Source organism: Paroedura picta, chromosome 17 (genome assembly GCF_049243985.1).
Source record: "Paroedura picta isolate Pp20150507F chromosome 17, Ppicta_v3.0, whole genome shotgun sequence".
NCBI classification, from domain to species: domain Eukaryota; kingdom Metazoa; phylum Chordata; class Lepidosauria; order Squamata; family Gekkonidae; genus Paroedura; species Paroedura picta.
In genome coordinates, this window is record NC_135385.1 from 295038 (window position 1) to 313386 (window position 18349).

General features: G+C 46.7%; 1 protein-coding gene and 1 non-coding gene across 5 annotated transcripts in view; both read left to right on the forward strand.

Moving 5' to 3' along the window:
* VWA3A (von Willebrand factor A domain containing 3A) overlaps positions 1 to 18349 on the forward strand; it is a 45555-nt gene that overhangs the window by 22983 nt on the left and 4223 nt on the right. For all 4 annotated transcript variants that reach the window (XM_077316697.1, XM_077316696.1, XM_077316698.1 and 1 more), the window contains 16 exons: positions 967 to 1086; positions 1878 to 1952; positions 3192 to 3336; positions 3585 to 3780; positions 5306 to 5376; positions 6359 to 6502; positions 7060 to 7150; positions 7340 to 7450; positions 8675 to 8772; positions 8896 to 9048; positions 10341 to 10449; positions 11624 to 11768; positions 12523 to 12667; positions 14661 to 14812; positions 17020 to 17146; positions 17618 to 17715. In XM_077316697.1, the coding sequence (XP_077172812.1) occupies positions 967 to 1086; positions 1878 to 1952; positions 3192 to 3336; positions 3585 to 3780; positions 5306 to 5376; positions 6359 to 6502; positions 7060 to 7150; positions 7340 to 7450; positions 8675 to 8772; positions 8896 to 9048; positions 10341 to 10449; positions 11624 to 11768; positions 12523 to 12667; positions 14661 to 14812; positions 17020 to 17146; positions 17618 to 17715 (1980 nt within the window). The remainder of the gene's footprint in view (positions 1 to 966; positions 1087 to 1877; positions 1953 to 3191; positions 3337 to 3584; positions 3781 to 5305; positions 5377 to 6358; positions 6503 to 7059; positions 7151 to 7339; positions 7451 to 8674; positions 8773 to 8895; positions 9049 to 10340; positions 10450 to 11623; positions 11769 to 12522; positions 12668 to 14660; positions 14813 to 17019; positions 17147 to 17617; positions 17716 to 18349) is intronic.
* LOC143827574 (U6 spliceosomal RNA) lies at positions 813 to 915 on the forward strand. The gene has a single exon (XR_013227355.1). It is a non-coding gene; the product is annotated as a U6 spliceosomal RNA (small nuclear RNA).

Below are 18349 nucleotides of genomic sequence, written 5' to 3' on the forward strand. Positions count from 1 at the left end.
CCAAAAAAAAAAAACAGAGCAGAAGGATAATAATGGAAAATTAAAACCAAATAAAAAGAGAAACAAAGCAAATAAAGCATGCAGCAAACAATCAATCAATGTTTATTTACGGTCATTCAGGCCAAAATTAAAATGCAAGCAATTAAGAACTACGAACTAAGAAAAACCAGTAATAGTACTATAAAAATTTTAAAAGATCTGACAAGAGACGAACTTTAAGATGTTACATTCGATATTTCAAACATAGTTTAAGTTGCCAGTGAGAAATGGCTCTTTGTACTTCTGAAATTGGACCAGAGATAAATGTTCTGAGCCACATACCTAGTCCGCAATTTCATGGCGGCAGTGCAAAATTTAGCTGTGCAGAGAGTTATTTGCCTGTCTTCGCCTTGAAGCAGCACCTTGGCTTTCTCCTTTAGGGAAGATCTTGGGTAGGCGTTCAAAATGGGCTGAATAAAGTGACATCTGACGGCATCATAAATGGGGCGGAACAGAAGCACATGTGCGTCTGACTCTTGCTTCGGCAGTACATATAGAAGAAGAAGAAGAAGAAGAGTTGGTTCTTATATGCCGCTTTTCCCTACCCGAAGGAGGCTCAAAGCGGCTTACAGTCGCCTTCCCTTTCCTCTCCCCACAACAGACACCCTGTGAGGTGGGTGAGGCTGAGAGAGCCCTGATATCACTGCTCGGTCAGAACAGTTTTATCAGTGCCATGGCGAGCCCAAGGCCACCCAGCTGGCTGCATGTGGGGGAGTGCAGAATCGAACCTGGCATGCCAGATTAGAAGTCCGCTCTCCTAACCACTACACCAAACTGGCTCTCTGGAATATACTAAAACTGGAAAGATACAGAGGAGATTAGCATGGCCCCTGCGCACGCAGCAAACAAATGAAGAAACAGACAGTAAAAATGTGGCAAATGAAGGAGGAAACGGATGACTTTTCAGTGCTGGCCTTTTCCCTGTAGGGTCGTTCTCCTTATCGACGTCTCCGTCACCAATTCCCTGTACCTCATCCATCTCCAGCATGCCCTGCGGCTTGTGCTGGAAGAGCAAATTTCAGGCAAGGACTGCTTCAATATTATAGCGTAAGTAAAACTGGGCATCGTTTATGCTGAAGTAGAGTATAAAAGTCTCTTGGAGCACAGGGTGGTCAGGCAGCAGACATGCCGTCTGAAAGCTCTGCCCGTGAGGCTGGGAGTTCGATCCCAGCAGCCGGCTCAAGGTACACTCAGCCTTCCATTCTTCCGAGTTCGGTAAACGGAGTCCCCAGCTTGCTGGGGGGTAAACGGTCATGACTGGGGAAGGCACTGGCAAACCACCCCGTACTGAGCCTGCCATGAAAACGCTGGAGGGCATCACCCCAAGGGTCAGACATGACTTGGTGCTTGCACAGGGGATACCTTTACCTTTAGAGTGCTTTAGATCTGGGTCGGCCATTTTATTATTATTATTGTGTTTAATTTCTCTACGGCCCTCCCCAAATGGCTCAGTTAACAGTGCATTAAAACCAACATCATAAACATCAACTTTAACAGTAAAAACATCATAAAAACACAAGTAACAATTTAACAGCATTTAATAAGAGCAGCCTCGCAGGAGTGGCTCTCCAGATGTCTGTGGACTACAATTCCCATGAGCCCCATGCCAACATCACAGAGGCTCATGGGGATTGTAGTCCACGGACATCTGAAAAGCCACAGTTTGGCCACTCCTGTGATATTCACTGCCCATAAATCTCCAGATGAGATCTATCTGTGTGGGGGGTGTTTTGTAGGGGAAGGTCATAGATGTTAACATCGCCAAGAAGCCTCAGATGGCAGACTCTGCATGCCGTGTTCCTTTTTGCTTTGGTTCCTTTTTTCTTTGTTCCTTGCAGTGTTGGGAAAGATGTTAAGCCTTGGCAACCCGAAATGGTTCCTTCACACCTGGACAACTTAGAGCGTGCCTGGAGGTAAGTAAAAATAAATTTTAATCCTCTCTCCCCCCCCCCCCCCCCCAAGCAAAGTCTCAGGAGCAAAAAAACCAGGGTTGGTCTCTTCTACTTACTTAGGATTCAGCATCTTTGGGTGGCCCCAGGTTTTGGGTCAACGGGACCACAAAGGAAGTATCCTGCTTCAGCGGGCACAGTAGGCTCGGGTGCCACCCTTGCTTGACATCAGGACAACGTGTGAGTCCAGCTTTAAGACCAGCAGGGTTTAATTCTGGTCATCTGAATGTGCATGACAGCTTCTGCCCGGAATTGAACTTTGTTGGTCTTAAAGGTGCCCCGCTTTGTTCTGTTTTTTTCAGACTATCACAGCTGCCCACCTGAATCTATGCCTGGCATCCGAAATATAGGAACAATGAAAGGGGGAGATTAGGGGAAAGGATCCCAGGTAGATGAGGCAAGGAGTGTAGGATAGTTTCAATGCTTTGGTTTTCCTGGGCACGTCCACCCTTGTGACCAAGAAAGGAGCTCCACCTTTATAGGAGTTTCCCAGCTGAAAAATCCAGATTTGCCCAAAGGAACCTGGGTAGAATGACTTGCAACCATTTTCAGAGAACCACTTGGGGCGATGTCCTGAACTCATAACCGGCTGATTCAAGGGCGTTATAGAGCCATCTAAGAGAGCATTGAATCTCAGTGGACTGGTTTATTTGGCTGGTTCCATTATTCCAAGAGAAGGTTTGGTTCTTCCCAGCTGTGCTTGGGCAGAAACGATTTCCGGGCCCTTTAAGGAAAGCACATCACAGCCACTGCCTTGAGGAGCCTGCTGTATAGACACCCAAACACCACATCACAACTTTTGCCCCATGGTAGCTTTGAGTTCCTTGGCTGGCTCCCAGTTTGGGTCAGGACTGTAGTGATGGAGGAAAAGGGATGTATCCTGTATCCCCTGTAGCCTGGGCTATTTTCCTGGCCTGAACGGGCCTCAGGGGTCGTTTCATGTTGAGAAATCAGTGCAGGAGGGAAGGCTGAAGATAAAGCACTGGCATCAGGGAGCCAGCAAAACTCTCTTCCCCTTTAACCCAGCCACTCGATAATGGGAAGTACAGCTTGCTTGCTCTTCCTTTCTCCCAGCTTTTGAGAAACACCGAAAACTACTTTCAGGATCTGGAACCTCTGCTTCCAGCTGATCGCTGGTGCCTGAGGCTAGCAAAGCTTCAGTGTTTTGTTTTTCATATTTTTTCTGCGAAATTCTTCCACTAGATGGGTACTGGCCCTGCGGTGTGAGGGCACTCGGAACGTCATGGGTGCTTTTCGAAGAGTCATGGAGGCGGATTTCAGAGATAAGGACAAGCAGGAGTCCCAGGGGATATACCTGCTCACCACAGGCATCCCTGATCAAGAGACGGTAAGCACAACTGCCAGGATCTATTTCGATATAGCGACAGCTACTTGTCGTAGGTCCAGAACTGATCTAGGCTAGTTTGGCAACTGCAGGAGAGCTTGACATGGAGGTCCGTCCGTGCCAGGGAACATCAAATCACCTCCAGCTTGTCACTGAACCTCAGTGAATTAGTTTTCAGGTCCTATAATCCAGTCATGGAATTCGTCCCCCACCCGTCATTTTGGCCCTAACCGTTCCTTTCTGCCTTTCAGCACGTGATTAGTTCTTATATGGCCGAGGCCTGCATAGGGTGCGACTTGCAGCTTCATGTCTCTCTGTTCAGCACCAACGATTCTCCCCTGGAGGGTGAGATCCCACCACGCTATGCAAGCCCAGAGGAAACAGCCCTTGCCTTTAAGACCATTGTGCGGGCTGCCGGCGGCCGGTTTCACTGGTTTGAGGAAACAGGTGCGGTGGTGATCTTAGCTTTGGGAGGGGGAGTTCTTACCTTGCTCGGAGTTTGCTCCTGTGGCGGATCCCTCTTTTGGCCCATGGGCCCCCACGACAGCTGATTTGCTGATGGAGAAGGAAGGTTTGCCTTTCCCCCTCATCTAAATAGCACCCCTCTCCCCGAAGAAGCCTCTTGGACCGAGGGGCTACAGAGAAGTGAGCCACAAAGAGGAATCTCTTTATTCCTTGAATGAACAGCCTCCTTAGGCTGCCTAAGGAGGTGGTGAGCTCCCCCTCACTGGCAGTCTTCAAGCAAAGGTTGGATGCACACTTTTCTTGGATGCTTTAGGATGCTTAGGGCTGATCCTGCGTTGAGCAGGGGGTTGGACTAGATGGCCTCTATGGCCCCTCCCAACTCTTTGATTCTATGATTCTATGACTGAACAGATTTTTGTCCATTTTTTAAAGTGTGTTTCTCCGGTTCTAAAAACCGATTTCCTATTGATTGGCTTTTATCCGGTCCTTTCTCCAAAGAGTGGTAATAGTAGTAGCAGTAAGGTTATTACGGAATTACACCACAGCAATAAATATAAAATGCAAAATATACCTGTTTGCATGAGTAGGATACAACAAATACCATGGTGGTTAGGAAGGCCAGCTTCTAATCTGGTGAGCCGCGTTTGATATCCTGCTCATCCTCGACATGCAGCCAGCTGGGTGACCTTGGGCTCGCCACAGCACTGATAAAGCTGGTCTGACCAAGCAATAATCTCAGGGCTGTCAGCCTCCCCTCCCTCTCAGGGTGTCTGTTGTGGGGAGAGGAAGGGAAGGTGACTGGAAGCTACTTTGAGACTCCTTTGGGTAGAGAAAAGCGGCATATAAGAACCAACTCTTCTTCTTCTTCTTCTCCACCACCTTATATGAAAGAAAAATAAATTGGTCAAAAATTGATTGATGGTTTATGAATAGAAATTTAAGAAAGCGAGTTAAAATTGAAATCTCAACTGACCTGGAACATATTTAAAAATAGATTTTGCCCAATTTAATAGGTCTTGAGGTAGATAAAAATAGATTCTTAATGCACGAGGGAGGCCCTGCTTGTTCTGGCTACTCATTCTGTGGGGTAGCAGGATTTTAAACTTCTGTCGACCACCTTTAAATCCCATTCCTCGTAGCAATTTCTCTGTTTGACTCGCCACTGTTAGGCCTAGCTGGGCATTTGCGAAAGAGAGATGAACATTCCCAGAATGTTCCTCGAAGTGCTGAGACGGGAATATCTCAGAGTTTGCCATGAACCAAAAACCTGCAAGCTGTTTTCTTGTGGGAGGTTGATTATCAATCTGTTTCTGAGTTTAATCAATCAATCAATCAATTAATTTCTTCGATTTGTATCCCACCACTCCCCGATGGGCTCGTAGCGGGTAACATGGGCTTAAAACCCCAATTAAAACACTCCCATTAAAAGACTTTAAAAACCCAATTCATCCGCTGGCAGCTTCCCCCTTTCATATTGCGTTCTACCCCTTATATCTCGGGCGGACAGGCATCTACGAAAGCGATGACATCGGGAGCATCCTGACTGAAATGGAGAAAGCGGTCAGCTACTCCCATCAGGTAGGCATTGTTCTCCCCCCCTCCCCAATTTGTTTTTTTGGAAAGAGGGGGAAAGAGTGTTCCAGAAGCGTTTCGTTGAGATAAACACATGAAATGTGAACCAGAAATGTGTGTTTCTGAACTGGCATTCTTCCACCTCCTACTTCCGAGTGTTTAGAAATATGCATTTCTTTCTTCGGCCTCCCCTGTGCCTCTCCAGCACACAAAATCTGCTGAAGGTCCTCGGGCCAAAGAGGTGAAGCTGGCCTCAGACAGAGCCAGGGATCTCTGTGGTGGAACATTCTTCCGAGTGAGACCGAAAGACAGAGCTGTTCTGGCTCCCCGATGCCCTTATAAACACACAAGCAGATATAAATAACATCCAGCTGCCATAGAGTATAGCAATTTATTCCCGCCCTCCTTTTGAGAAAGGGTGGAGGCTCACAGGCCAGCCTTTCTGGACTTTTTTCCCACTGAGAACCCCCTGAAATATTCTTCCTCTTCCTCTTCCTCTTCCTCTTCCTCTTCCTCTTCCTCTTCTTCTTCTTCTTCTTCTTCTTCTTCTTCTTCTTCTTCCTTTAATGTTCTGAAGAGTTTAATGTTGTAACCCCCCCTGAGCCCTCAGGGAAGGCTGGTATAGAAATGAAACAAATAAATTTTAGCAGCTTCAATCTCTGGCCATATAGGAAGCAAATTTTAGACACTGAAACCAAACAACCCCAAAACAAACAGCCCATCTGTCCCCCAATGGCAGCCAATGGCAGGCTCATGGTGATGGGACCTAGCTCTTATGGCGGCCATTTTGTGATTAGCCCTAACTCCCAGAGCAGCCATTTTGTAGTGGCTCATTCACACTCTGTTCCCAAGATGTCAAAATTTCAAAACGGTTGGATGCTCATGATCTACTCAGTAGCTTCTGGTGGCAAGAATGGATAAGAGCACGATAAAACCATCACTGAATTTGCTTGCAACTAGACATCCAAGCACAGCATTTTCATTCCAGGGTGCCTTGTTAGTGGAATCCTTAAAGCAGCGATCAGGAACTCAGTCGACTGCTGAGGAAGATCGAATATCCGAGAGAAGGGAGAAAAGCAGCCCACAGAAGTGGCTCCTTCCCAAACCGACCGCCCTCACTCTGGCCAGAATGGTAGGATTGCATTGGATGGCTCCACTTTTAAGATGAAATCGGGTTGAATCAGCATCTTTGTCCCCATCACAGGCTTGAGACAACTTTATTCTTCACTTGGAGTCCTGTGTTCAGTTTTGGGCACCCCAGTTGAACAGGGATGTTGACAAACTGGAGCGTGTCCAGAGGAGGGCAACAAAGATGGTGAGGGGTTTGGAGACCAAGACGTATGAGGAAAGGTTGGGGGAGCTTGGTCTGTTTAGCCTGGAGAGGAGATGACGTCAGGTGGTGTCTGGAAATTTCTTGGAATTACAAGTGGCAATGGTATGAGACATTCCCAGAGAGCAGGCAGTTTTGTGGTATCTCCAAGAAACTCTTGATTCTGTGATTCTGTGATTCTGTGATTCTGTGATTCTATGATCCTGTGATTCTGTGATTCTATGATTCTGTGATTCTGTGATTCTGTGATTCTATGATCCTATGATTCTATGATCCTGTGATTCTGTGATTCTGTGATCCTGTGATCCTGTGATCCTGTGATTCTGTGATTCTGTGATTCTGTGATTCTATGATTCTAGAGTGGAAGAGACGGGCAGGATGGGGACAGGAGCCACTCCGCAAGAATATTTGCATGGCGCCCGCCAAGCACCAAAGCCGAGATCCCACCAGGTGGGTGCAACTTAATGAACTCCCCAGCGTAGATGCTCCCCCACTGTAACATCAGGATCCCTCAAAATGAAATTTCAGATCGGCATCGAGCAGGGGTGGGACTAGATGGTCCCTGTGTGGCCCCTTCCAATTCTGAGGTTCGTTGCCGTCCGAAGTGTGAGAAATCTAAAACCTTGCTCTCTGCTGCAGCACAGCCAATAAAGGAGTTTTTGCAGACGGGCGGGAGAAAGAAAGGCAGGTGGAAGAAACGCCCCGAGGGTTCACTTTCGTCGTTTTACACGGACAAAGGGAAGAAAGAAGGTGGGTTGGTCCCCCATGGTGAGAATCAGACTATGCAGAAATTTATCTTGTGGGCGATTTAGGGGTGGATAGGCTGGGCAATGCGGGGCAGTCCCCTTCTCTCTTCATTGAGGGCTGCCGGGTCCCTGTCCCCCCAGCCAGTGTCAAGGGATGGCAGATCCAGCTTGGGCGTTGGAGCCCGAGGAGGGCAGGGATCTCAGTGGGATCCAATGCCACAGAGTCCCTTTTCCCTGGTGGAAGTGATCTCTGTAGTGTGGAGATGAGCTGTAATTCCAGGGGATCCCCATGTCCCACCTGGAGGCTGGCATTTCTTACCAAAACAACCTGAAGGGGATGGGCATGTGCCTACCCAGAGCACCCCTCCAATTCTAGAGGTTAATTTTCTCCGTCATACTTTGAACCGCTGTATTATTCCCCTTCAAATCCTTTGCCCGTTTTTCAAGTTTGAAAATTATTCCTGGGGTGGCGATGTTGCCCAGGCGTAGAGCACCTGCTTAGGATGCAGAAAGACCCCAGCTTCAACCTCTGGCATCTTCAGGAAGGGTCTGTGGTTCTGCTGAGCACCAAGCTTGAAGTTGGGGCAGGATCTGAACCCTGCACTGCAATCAGCCAACGCACAGCTTGACCCAAACGGACAGAGAGCGTGCACTGGCGGGAAGATCTATTGTGCTGCATTGTATATACCAGGGGTAGTCAAACTGCGGCCCTCCAGATGTCCATGGACTACAATTCCCATGAGCCCCTGCCAGCGCAGCGGGATTTTCCTGTGCAGAAAAGGAAAATCTACTTTGAAAGTGCATTGCGAATGCATTAACCATCATGTGCAGAATGGGCCTAGGAGGGGTTACTGAGGGGTTTTATAGATAGGCTAGCTTTTTGTTTTGTTATTGTGCTTGTTTTATTGTGCTCGCTAATTGCATATATTCCGCTTTGATGGGTTTCATTCTGTGGTTTCACTGTGGTTTTAATGTGCTGTAACTCGCCTCGACCCTTTGGGGAGAGTAAGAAATCCAAATCATAGATAATATAAATAAATAATAAATCACCAAGCCACCTCTCCTTGTTCTGACAATGTTTTGCATTTGTAACAGCAGGGGATCACAAGAGAGAGGGCGGGGGAGAAATAACAAGGCAACTGTGCTACAACTTTCCTAATGGGCATCCCACTGAATGCGCAGTAGGTTTTTTTGCCACAGGGGCAACATGGCTGCTTCTTTTCCCTAGGCGGTGTTTGCAAAAGATATCCCCCACCCAAAGGCACGAGGAAGGCGATTCCTGTTGTGGTCCTGCCCCAGGAAGAAGAAAGGTGCTCCAGCAAAGAGGTAGGAAACGACTCCTTCTGCACACGTCCGCCAAAGCGCTGATGCTCCTTCAGACGTTGCGCAGCCGGAATGCGCCCGCCCATGCACGACTCTTCCCCCCCTCCCTCCTTCTCTCCCCCAAAGTGGCTCAGGAAATACAGCATCCAGAAACTAAAGTTAGACTTGCCTAGAATCGTTTTCGGGCCCGGGTGCTTGCATCAGAAGCAGATGGTGGGATCTCTGCGCAAGAAAGTGTCGGCAAAATACTGTGACATCTTCCCCAGTGTCAAAATGCAGGTGAGTGACTTGCCCAGCCATCTCCTCCCAATGACATGGTATGAGAACATGGTGCCTGTCCAAGCCCCTTGGTCCGGCCAGACGGCTTTGGGCTGAAGGTCAAGGGCACGATGCCCAATACTGGGGAATGTTCCTCACTACCCATGGAAATGAAACCTCCAGCCCCTGTAAGCCGAGAGACTGAGGAGTCGAATCTCCAGCACCTATGGGTGTTGATCAAGAAGTCAACCCTGCGAGGTAGGACACCCGTAAGTTGAGTTCTACAAACAATAACCCAGTAGTTGTAACCAAAATAGGCCAAAATACTGACGTTAATGTAGCTTTCCTCAACATTCTTACTGTTGAGAAATGCCTGAATCATTCTTCAGGCTTTGAGAAAGCCCAGAAGTGGCGCAATCATACAAAATATGGTTGGGAAGCAGAGCTGTGGACACGCCCACTTCCCCTCCAGGTGCATCATTGGCCATTTTGGGAAGGGAGGGCAGGTCAACATGACCATACTTGGTTATATCACCTGATAAAGGTTTAACCAATTTAAGGAATATATGAAAAATTAATTAACTTCTGCCCATTCTGGAAACTTTTCCAGGCCCCTGGATAGGTTATGTTTTGTTTGATGTGTAGAATTTTCTGAATGGATGGATGGATGGATGGATGGATGGATGGATGGATGGATGGATGGATAGATAGATTTCTATTTTGCATTAGAGTTAGATAGATAGATTTCTATTTTGCATTAGATTCTATTTTGCATTAGATAGATAGATTTCTATTTTGCATTAGATAGATAGATTTCTATTTTGCATTAGATAGATAGTTAGATAGATTTCTATTTTGCATTAGATAGAGATAGATTTCTATTTTGCATTAGATAGATAGATTTCTGTTTTGCATTAGATAGATTTCTGTTTTGCATTAGAGAGATAGATTTCTATTTTGTATTAGATAGAGATAGATTTCTATTTTGTATTAGATAGGTTTCTATTTTGCATCAGATAGATAGATAGATAGATAGATAGATAGATAGATAGATAGATAGATAGATAGATAGATAGATAGACAGATCGTATAACCCTGCCCCCCTGCAGGGGCTCATGGGAACTGTAGTCCACAGACATCTGGAGAACCACAGCCGGGCCACCTCTGCTCTATTACTTGATGGTCATTATCAAGTTGGGCCACCCCATGATCTGTGCTGGCAGGGGCTTGTGGGAATTGTAGTCCAGTCCTTGGGAATTGTAGTCCCTAGCCACCCCTGTGATAGAGCGATTTTTCACAAATTGTGTTCGCAGGGCAGGGTGAAGCACCTGCACGTTCAGCCCAGAGATCTCGAGGAGTATATTGAGCAAATGGAGAAAGTCTTGCAGTGCTACGTTAAAAGGATGCAGTGGCTTTTGTCAGGTACGTTTGGCCCCAGTCGCGGGATCCCACTCGGAGGATGGCGACTCTGCTTAAACCAACGTGAAACGTTCTGCTGGTCTCGCTTGCCGAATGGATTTATACTCTGCTTTTCTCCCCAAAGGGGCTGACCACATCGATAAATGCAGCGAAAACAGAACAGGAAAAAAATGTGATTGAAACCATACAAACTCCAGAGGACATGGGGTTGGAGGTTCTGGGTTGAGAAATGCCTGGAGATTTTTAGGGTGGATTATTATTCACCGAATGGATCAGTGTGGTTTAGCCAGAAGATCGTGGGATGGTCGGGCAGCCAGGCAAGAGATGCTGGAAGTGGGTTTGCCATCGCCTGCCTGCACATCATGCCCTCCATGGTCTTTCGAGGTCTCCCATGCAAATACAATCCAGGGCTGACCCTGCTGAGCTTCCATGATCTGACGAGATGGGTGGGCTGTCTGGGAGTCCAGGGGGGCGGGGAGGGACCTCAGCGGAGTATAACGCTATGGAGTCCGCCCTCCGAAGCAACCACGTTCTCCAGGTGAACTGCCAGGCTTCCTCGGGAGGTGGAGGGTTCTCCATCTTTGGAGATTTTTAACCAGAGGCTGGAGAGCCATCTGACGGAGAGGCTGATTCTGGGAAGGCTCAAGGGGGTGGCAGGTGACAGTGGAGGAGCGAGAGGGATGTGAGTGTCCTGCATAGTGCAGGGGGTTGGACTAGATGACCCAGGAGGTCCCTTCCAACTCTGTGATTCTATGAGTCTAGTCTTAATTCCAGGATTCCTCCAGCCGCCGTCTGGAGCCTGGCAACCCAAGAGCTTTGGGCTAGGAGCTACTGGCCAGCCCCGAGCCTATTCCTGGCGGCCGGAAGAGCAGGGGAAAAGCTCTGCTGGCTTGGTGCCGCTGACAATCAAAAAGAGGGCCTTCCTTGTCACTGCCCCATCGCTCTGCAGGTGTGAACCTCTGCAAGGCACTCCAGGGTGTAAAAACCTCTCCTTGTAAAGGGCTACCTCCAAGGGAGAACTTCCGGATCCATTCCTGCCTTCTGCTGATTCTTTCTTCTCTTTCCTGCATGCTGACTTTTCGGACAGGCTTGGTCCTGAACGCTTGTTAAAGTCAAGCCATGTTGGAACATGATGTGTTTGATCTTTATTTTTTTTGGGGGGGGACGACACGAACAGGAAGCCGCAGATTGTTCGGGGTGATCTTGGAAGCCAGCGTCTGCATCCTGATCGATACCTCGGGATCCATGGAGCCGTCTTTGGAGCAAGTCACCCGAGAGCTGGCCTCCCTGATCTGGGAACAGCTGAGACAGAACCAGGCCAAGTAAGGAGGCTGCAATGGGGAAAGAAACCCACTTGTTTCAAATTTTGGCTTCCTTTTGGCTGGCTGGGTGCAGGAGGCAGCTGAGGAAAAGGGGGTGGCGAATGGCAGAGCTCTGAAACAAAGAGGGACGGGGGCGGGTGGGGGGGGAAATGAATGCTGCCTGCTAGGGTTGCCAACCTCCAGGCGGTAGCAGGAGATCTCCTGGGATTGCAAATGGTCCCCATGTGACCAAGATTATTTCACCAGGAGAAAATGGCTGCTTGGGAAGGTGGACAAAGTGGCATTCTGCCTCCTTGAAGTCCTTCCCCTCCCCAAACCCCACACCCCTCAGGCTCCAGCCCCCAAATCTCCAGGGCTGGCCATTCTACAGCCTGCACTTCATTCTGTGTTGAGGTGCCAGTGTGTCTAGCTGTGCTGAGACCAGCCAGGCAAGTCTCCCGAGCAAATAAATCAGGGATCCCCAACCAGAGCTCTGTGGACCCCTGTGGGTGAAAGAATCCTAGAATCCTAGAGTTGGAAGGGACCTCCAAGGTCATCTAGTCCAACCCCCTGCACTATGCAGGAATCCACAACTACCTGCCCACACCCAGTGACCCCAATTTCATGCCCAAGTGACTCCCCCACCTACCCACTGGAAACCAGCAGTCTCAGAAACGTGATGCTGGAAACGAGGCCGTAGGTGAGACGCTTCCTGCTTCGGGGCAACCTGAGAACCGGACTTGGCTGGCTGGAAGAAACGCGTCTCCCTTTCCAGGTTCAATTTGATCAGCTTTGCGGAAGAGGTGGTCGCATGGCAAGAGTGCCTGGCGGAGGCCACGGATGAAGCGTGCCACGATGCCGTGCAGTGGGTCTCCACGTTTCGGGCACACGGGAATACATCCATCCTCAGGGCCTTGCAGGTGGGTGAGGCTGGGCAAAGGTATTGCCTCAGAGCTGGCAGGGGCATCCGTGTGGCAGACAACCCTCTCGCTTCCGGACCTGTTTCATAGATTGGCATGATGACGCCTGGGGTGGCAATGTGGAGCCTCCATGTTCAGGGGCAGTGTGTCTTTGAATCACATTTGCTGTGGGGAAGGGGTGGCATCCACACCCTGTCTGTTGACCTTCCAACTGGCCACTGCGAGAAACAGGATGCAGGATTGTATATACACCATTACACTCATCCAGAGGGCTTTTCTCACATGGTTAAGCTACAGACCACAGGAAGATCCTGCGTTGAGCAGGGGGTTGGACTAGATGGCCTGTATGGCCCCTTCCAACTCTGTGATTCTATGATTCTATGATTCTGATTCTATGATTCTATTATTCTGATTCTATGATTCTGATTCTATGATTCTATGTTTCTATGATTCTGATTCTATGATTCTATGATTCTGATTCTATGATTCTATGATTCTATGATTCTGATTCTATGATTCTGATTCTATGATTCTGATTCTATGATTCTGATTCTATGATTCTATGTTTCTATGATTCTGATTCTATGATTCTATGATTCTGATTCTGTTTCTATGTTTCTATGTTTCTATGATTCTGATTCTATGATTCTATGTTTCTATGATTCTGATTCTATGATTCTATGTTTCTATTATTCTGATTCTATGATTCTGATTCTGTTTCTATGATTCTATGATTCTATGATTCTGATTCTATGATTCTGATTCTATGATTCTATGTTTCTATGATTCTGATTCTATGATTCTATGATTCTGATTCTGATTCTGTTTCTATGTTTCTATGTTTCTATGATTCTGATTCTATGATTCTATGTTTCTATGATTCTGATTCTATGATTCTGTTTCTATGATTCTGATTCTATGATTCTGATTCTATGATTCTATGTTTCTATGATTCTGATTCTATGATTCTATGATTCTGATTCTATGATTCTATGATTCTATGATTCTGATTCTATGATTCTGATTCTATGATTCTGATTCTATGATTCTATGTTTCTATGATTCTGATTCTATGATTCTATGATTCTGATTCTGTTTCTATGTTTCTATGTTTCTATGTTTCTATGATTCTGATTCTATGATTCTATGTTTCTATGATTCTGATTCTATGATTCTATGTTTCTATGATTCTGATTCTATGATTCTGATTCTGTTTCTATGATTCTATGATTCTATGATTCTGATTCTATGATTCTGATTCTATGATTCTATGTTTCTATGATTCTGATTCTATGATTCTATGATTCTGATTCTGATTCTGTTTCTATGTTTCTATGTTTCTATGATTCTGATTCTATGATTCTATGATTCTATGATTCTGATTCTATGATTCTGATTCTATGATTCTATGTTTCTATGATTCTATGTTTCTATGATTCTAAGAGGACGTAAGAAATGAACTGGGAGAGGCAGGTCTTGCAGATTCTGTATTCTCTTGGCACTACCTTTCTCTCTCATTCTCTCTGCCTTCGTAAGGATTTGCGGGGTAACGGCTAGAAACATAGGCTCGTAGGAGGTCCTGTTTTGAGTGGGAAAGGTGTTTAGCTCTGCAATCTCTGCATGGTTTTGCTGCAACTCCCCTCCTGCATTATGTTAGTGGGGTGGAGGGGAGAGATAAGTGTTTCCTTCATGTATGCCTGCCAAGACGGTGCAGAAGATAACGGATTGGGATAGTTAGTTTGTAGCAGGGCTGAACCGAATGTTCGATGGCAAACAATTGTTCAGGGAATTAGAATCCCTGAACCCTTTATTGGCATAAAACAATTGTTCTGGGAGTGTAGCACGCCGACCCTGCCAAAGGTAAAGGCATTTGGGGGGGGAGGTGTTTTTCTTTTTTCCTTCCCCGATTGGCGTCTCAACCATGGGCCAGTTGGTGCTGAGCACGCTCTGTTTCATCGACGGATGCTGAGGCCCTGTCATTCTGCTTTTCCAGAGAGCTCTCCATCTTCAGGGCGTCGAAGCTCTGTACGTGCTGACGGATGGGAAACCGGACAGCAGCTGCGCTCTGATTCTACAAGAAATCAAAATGCTGAGGAAGCACCACGCAGTCCCCATCCACACCATCTCCTTGAACTGCTCCGACAGGTGAATATTTGCTTCGCTGAGAAAAGTGACACTTAAAGTGAAGAAATCACGCTTGACCGGGCTGGGGGCGGTAGGAATATCTGTAAAAATACTTCTGTATTTCTCACTCACAGTTTCCTCTTCTCCTTCCTCTGGGGGTTCAGGGCAAGGTGTGCGCTTCCTTCCTTCCCGTTTAACAAATGAGGCTTTTATAATTTTAATTTTAATTTTAATTTTAATTTTAATTTTAATTTTAATTTTAATTTTAATTTTTATTTTTATTTTTATTTTTATTTTTATTTTTATTTTTATTTTTATTTTTATTTTTATTTTTATTTTTATTTTTATTTTTATTTTTATTTTTATTTTTATTTTTAGATTTATTTCCCGCCACTCCCTGGGTAGGCTCGTGGCGGGTCTCAGTTGTCTTAAAAACCCCAATGAAAACCCCATTAAAAGACATTAAAAATCGTAACATAACATGGCGGCAGCCAATCACAATCTACTCCCACCTACCCAGGCGATAGAGAATGGGGGGGGGCTTGGTTGTCAGGGCCTCTTTCCCTCCTGCCACCCACCCCTCTGCACACAAGATCCTCAAAGGGCTCTGAAAGGTTTCTAAAGGGCTATTTTTCAAGAACTCTCTTGTAAATTGAAATATTACCTGGCCTTATTGCTACTGATGACCAAACCACCCCCTCCCCAGAAAAACAACAGCACTCTGTTTAGCTTAGTCCAAGACTAGACTACAGAGCTAGACATAATAAAACATGACAATAAGTCAAACTTCTTGTTATAAATAGATTTTTTTTGATATAGGGAAATAAAACATGACACTCCTGATGTTTGCTTAGACCTCTGAACTCACAGATCTCTCTGCCTGCATTTGCCGAAATATACTCCTGATGGTCAATATAAGAATTTAATTTACCTTGAAATTTTAATTCCAATTTGATTTTATATTGTGACTTAGGATTTAATGGGATTTTAATAGTGTTGTGAGCTGAGAGAAGGCAGAGTCAGAGATTAAATAAAAAATTGAACAATAAATATTAATCCAGGATTGATTTATGTTAAATCGGCCATTCAGCTTGGTCCGTTTCGTGTCCCTGACCTGGATGGCTAAGGCTAGCCTGAACTCCTCAGAGCTAGGAAGGTGATCCAGGTTGGCCCTTGTTGGTACTTAGATGGGAAGCCCAGGGTTCCTGCCCAAAGGCATGGAGTGGCAAGCCACCTCTGAACATCTCTCAGTTTCAAAATCCTACAGCAGGGATGGCTAAATGGTGGCTCTCCAGATGTCCCTGGACTTCAGTCCCCATAAGCTGGCAGGGGCTTATGGGAACTGTAGTCCGTGGACATCTGGAGAATGACCATTTGGCCACCCCTACCCTACAGGGTTGCTGTAAGTCAACTGTGACATGATGGCGAAAAAACAACAACAGAAAAACTAGTTTGGTGCAATGGCTTGAGAGGGCAGAGTACGATTTCATTCATTCATTCATTCATTCATTCATTCATTCATTCATTCATTCATCCATCCATCCATCCATCCATCCATCCCATCCCATCCCATCCCATCCATCCATCCATCCATCCATCTATCCATCCATCCATCCCATCCATCCATCCCATCCATCCATCCCATCCATCCATCCCATCCATCCTTCCACCCACCCACCCACCCACCCATCCATCCATCCCATCCCATCCCATCCCATCCCATCCCATCCCATCCCATCCCTCCATTCATTCATTCATTCATTCATTCATTCATTCATTCATTCATTCATTCATTAATTCATTCATATTTATATACCACCCTCCCCAAAGGCTCCGGGCGGTTTACATATAGCTGATACTATACATGGAACCATACATTTAATGACTATAACATTCATATTATTAACTGATATATTACCGGGTAACAGTAGAACAGCATAACATACACCTGAATTCAAATTCCTGCTCAGCCACACTCTCCTATGACTATGAGCCTACCTCACAGGGCGGTTGTGAAGATACGAGGGTGAGCTCCTTGGAGAAAAGGGCAGGAGAAAAATTTAGTGGATAATCTCTCTCCTTTCTGTGCCCCCGGGGGCCCAAAATGACTTAAGACAAGAGCTGACCAGGCAGAGAACTCCGTCAGAGCTGCTGGCTCGACATAGCCTTAGAATGCCTTTGGGGAGACCGTTCCCAGCCCTTCCTTGCTCTCTTTTGGCCTTCCACAGAGGAGCAAACGACTTTCTCAAGAAGCTGGCATGCCAGACGGGGGGACGCTACCATCGCTGCCACGCGGACGCGGACGGACAGCTGGCAGCCCATCGGATGCTGACGGGAGGCTTCAAGGACGAAGACGTATGCTCAGTCGTCACGTTCCTGCCCGCTGCGTTTCTTTTTAAAGCCGTTTTTTTGAAAAAAAACCCCTTCTTCCCCTTTAAATCACAACCGCGTTCTGGTTTTTTAATTAAAGATGACAATAATGACGCTGAAAATCCCATCCCTTGTTTAGAATCGGTTCTGATCTGTCCCCCACGCTTCCGTTTGTTGAGGCGCACAGAAATAGGTGCTAGGAAAAAAAAGAGAATTTTTTTTGGGGGGGGGAAGTCTTGACAAAGATCTATTTGGAGAGAAATGTACGTCTGCAACATTCTGACACTGGCAAATATGACGAGATCACGAGATTTGGGTCAGCGGCGGTTTGGTTTGTTTCTCTGTGGCAGGGGCTCATGGGGATTGTAGTCCGTGGCTCTCTGGAGAGCCACAATTTGGCCGCCCCTGCTCTTTTGAGGTCAACGCGTGCAGATTCACGGACGTGTTTTCTTTTAGGATCCGGTTTTCCCTGCGTTTGAAGGAGACGATTTAAAGGCGCTTGCTGAGGAAGTAGCCAAAGCCAGGAGCTACTTAGCCCAGGCCAGGCATTTAAGGTGGGTGTCTTAGATAGCTGAATGGTTGGACAGCTAGCCAGTGGGGCTGGCGTCTGTGTTTGGTGGGGCTGTGTTGCCATTACTCACAGTTTTGGTGCTGTTTTGCTCTTTGCTTGGAGCAGGCTCTCTCAACCGGGGTTTTGTGAAACGCTGGGGTTTCTTGACGGCCTTGGCGGGGTTTCTCGCCTCCCGCCCCCAATTGGCTATAGGGCCAATGATGGGGAACAGAGGTGAAGTTCTGCTTCCCAACCTGATTCTGGGGTTTCTCGAAGCCCGAAGAATGTTTCAGGGGGTTCTCAAGGGTAAGAAGGATGAGAAAGGCCATGTTGATATTTGGAGAGAGGGTTGGTTCTCAGGATCTCTTTCCCTTGGGGTAGCTCTTGCCTCTGCTGAAATGAAACATCACTCCCAGCAGAATAGGCCTGCGGGATCCAACCCAGTGGGGGGTTTTGTTTGCCTTCTTTCTGGAGGAACGACCAGGAAGGAGGGACCATGTTGACAAAAGTATACTGGGGGAATCATTCAGTTTGCATCGCAAGCTACAACATTTGCCTGGTTCATTCACATAAAGCGATAAAACCAACTAGAGGGGGAGAGTCTTGCTGTTGAACACTAGCGTGCTTTCAGAATCTGA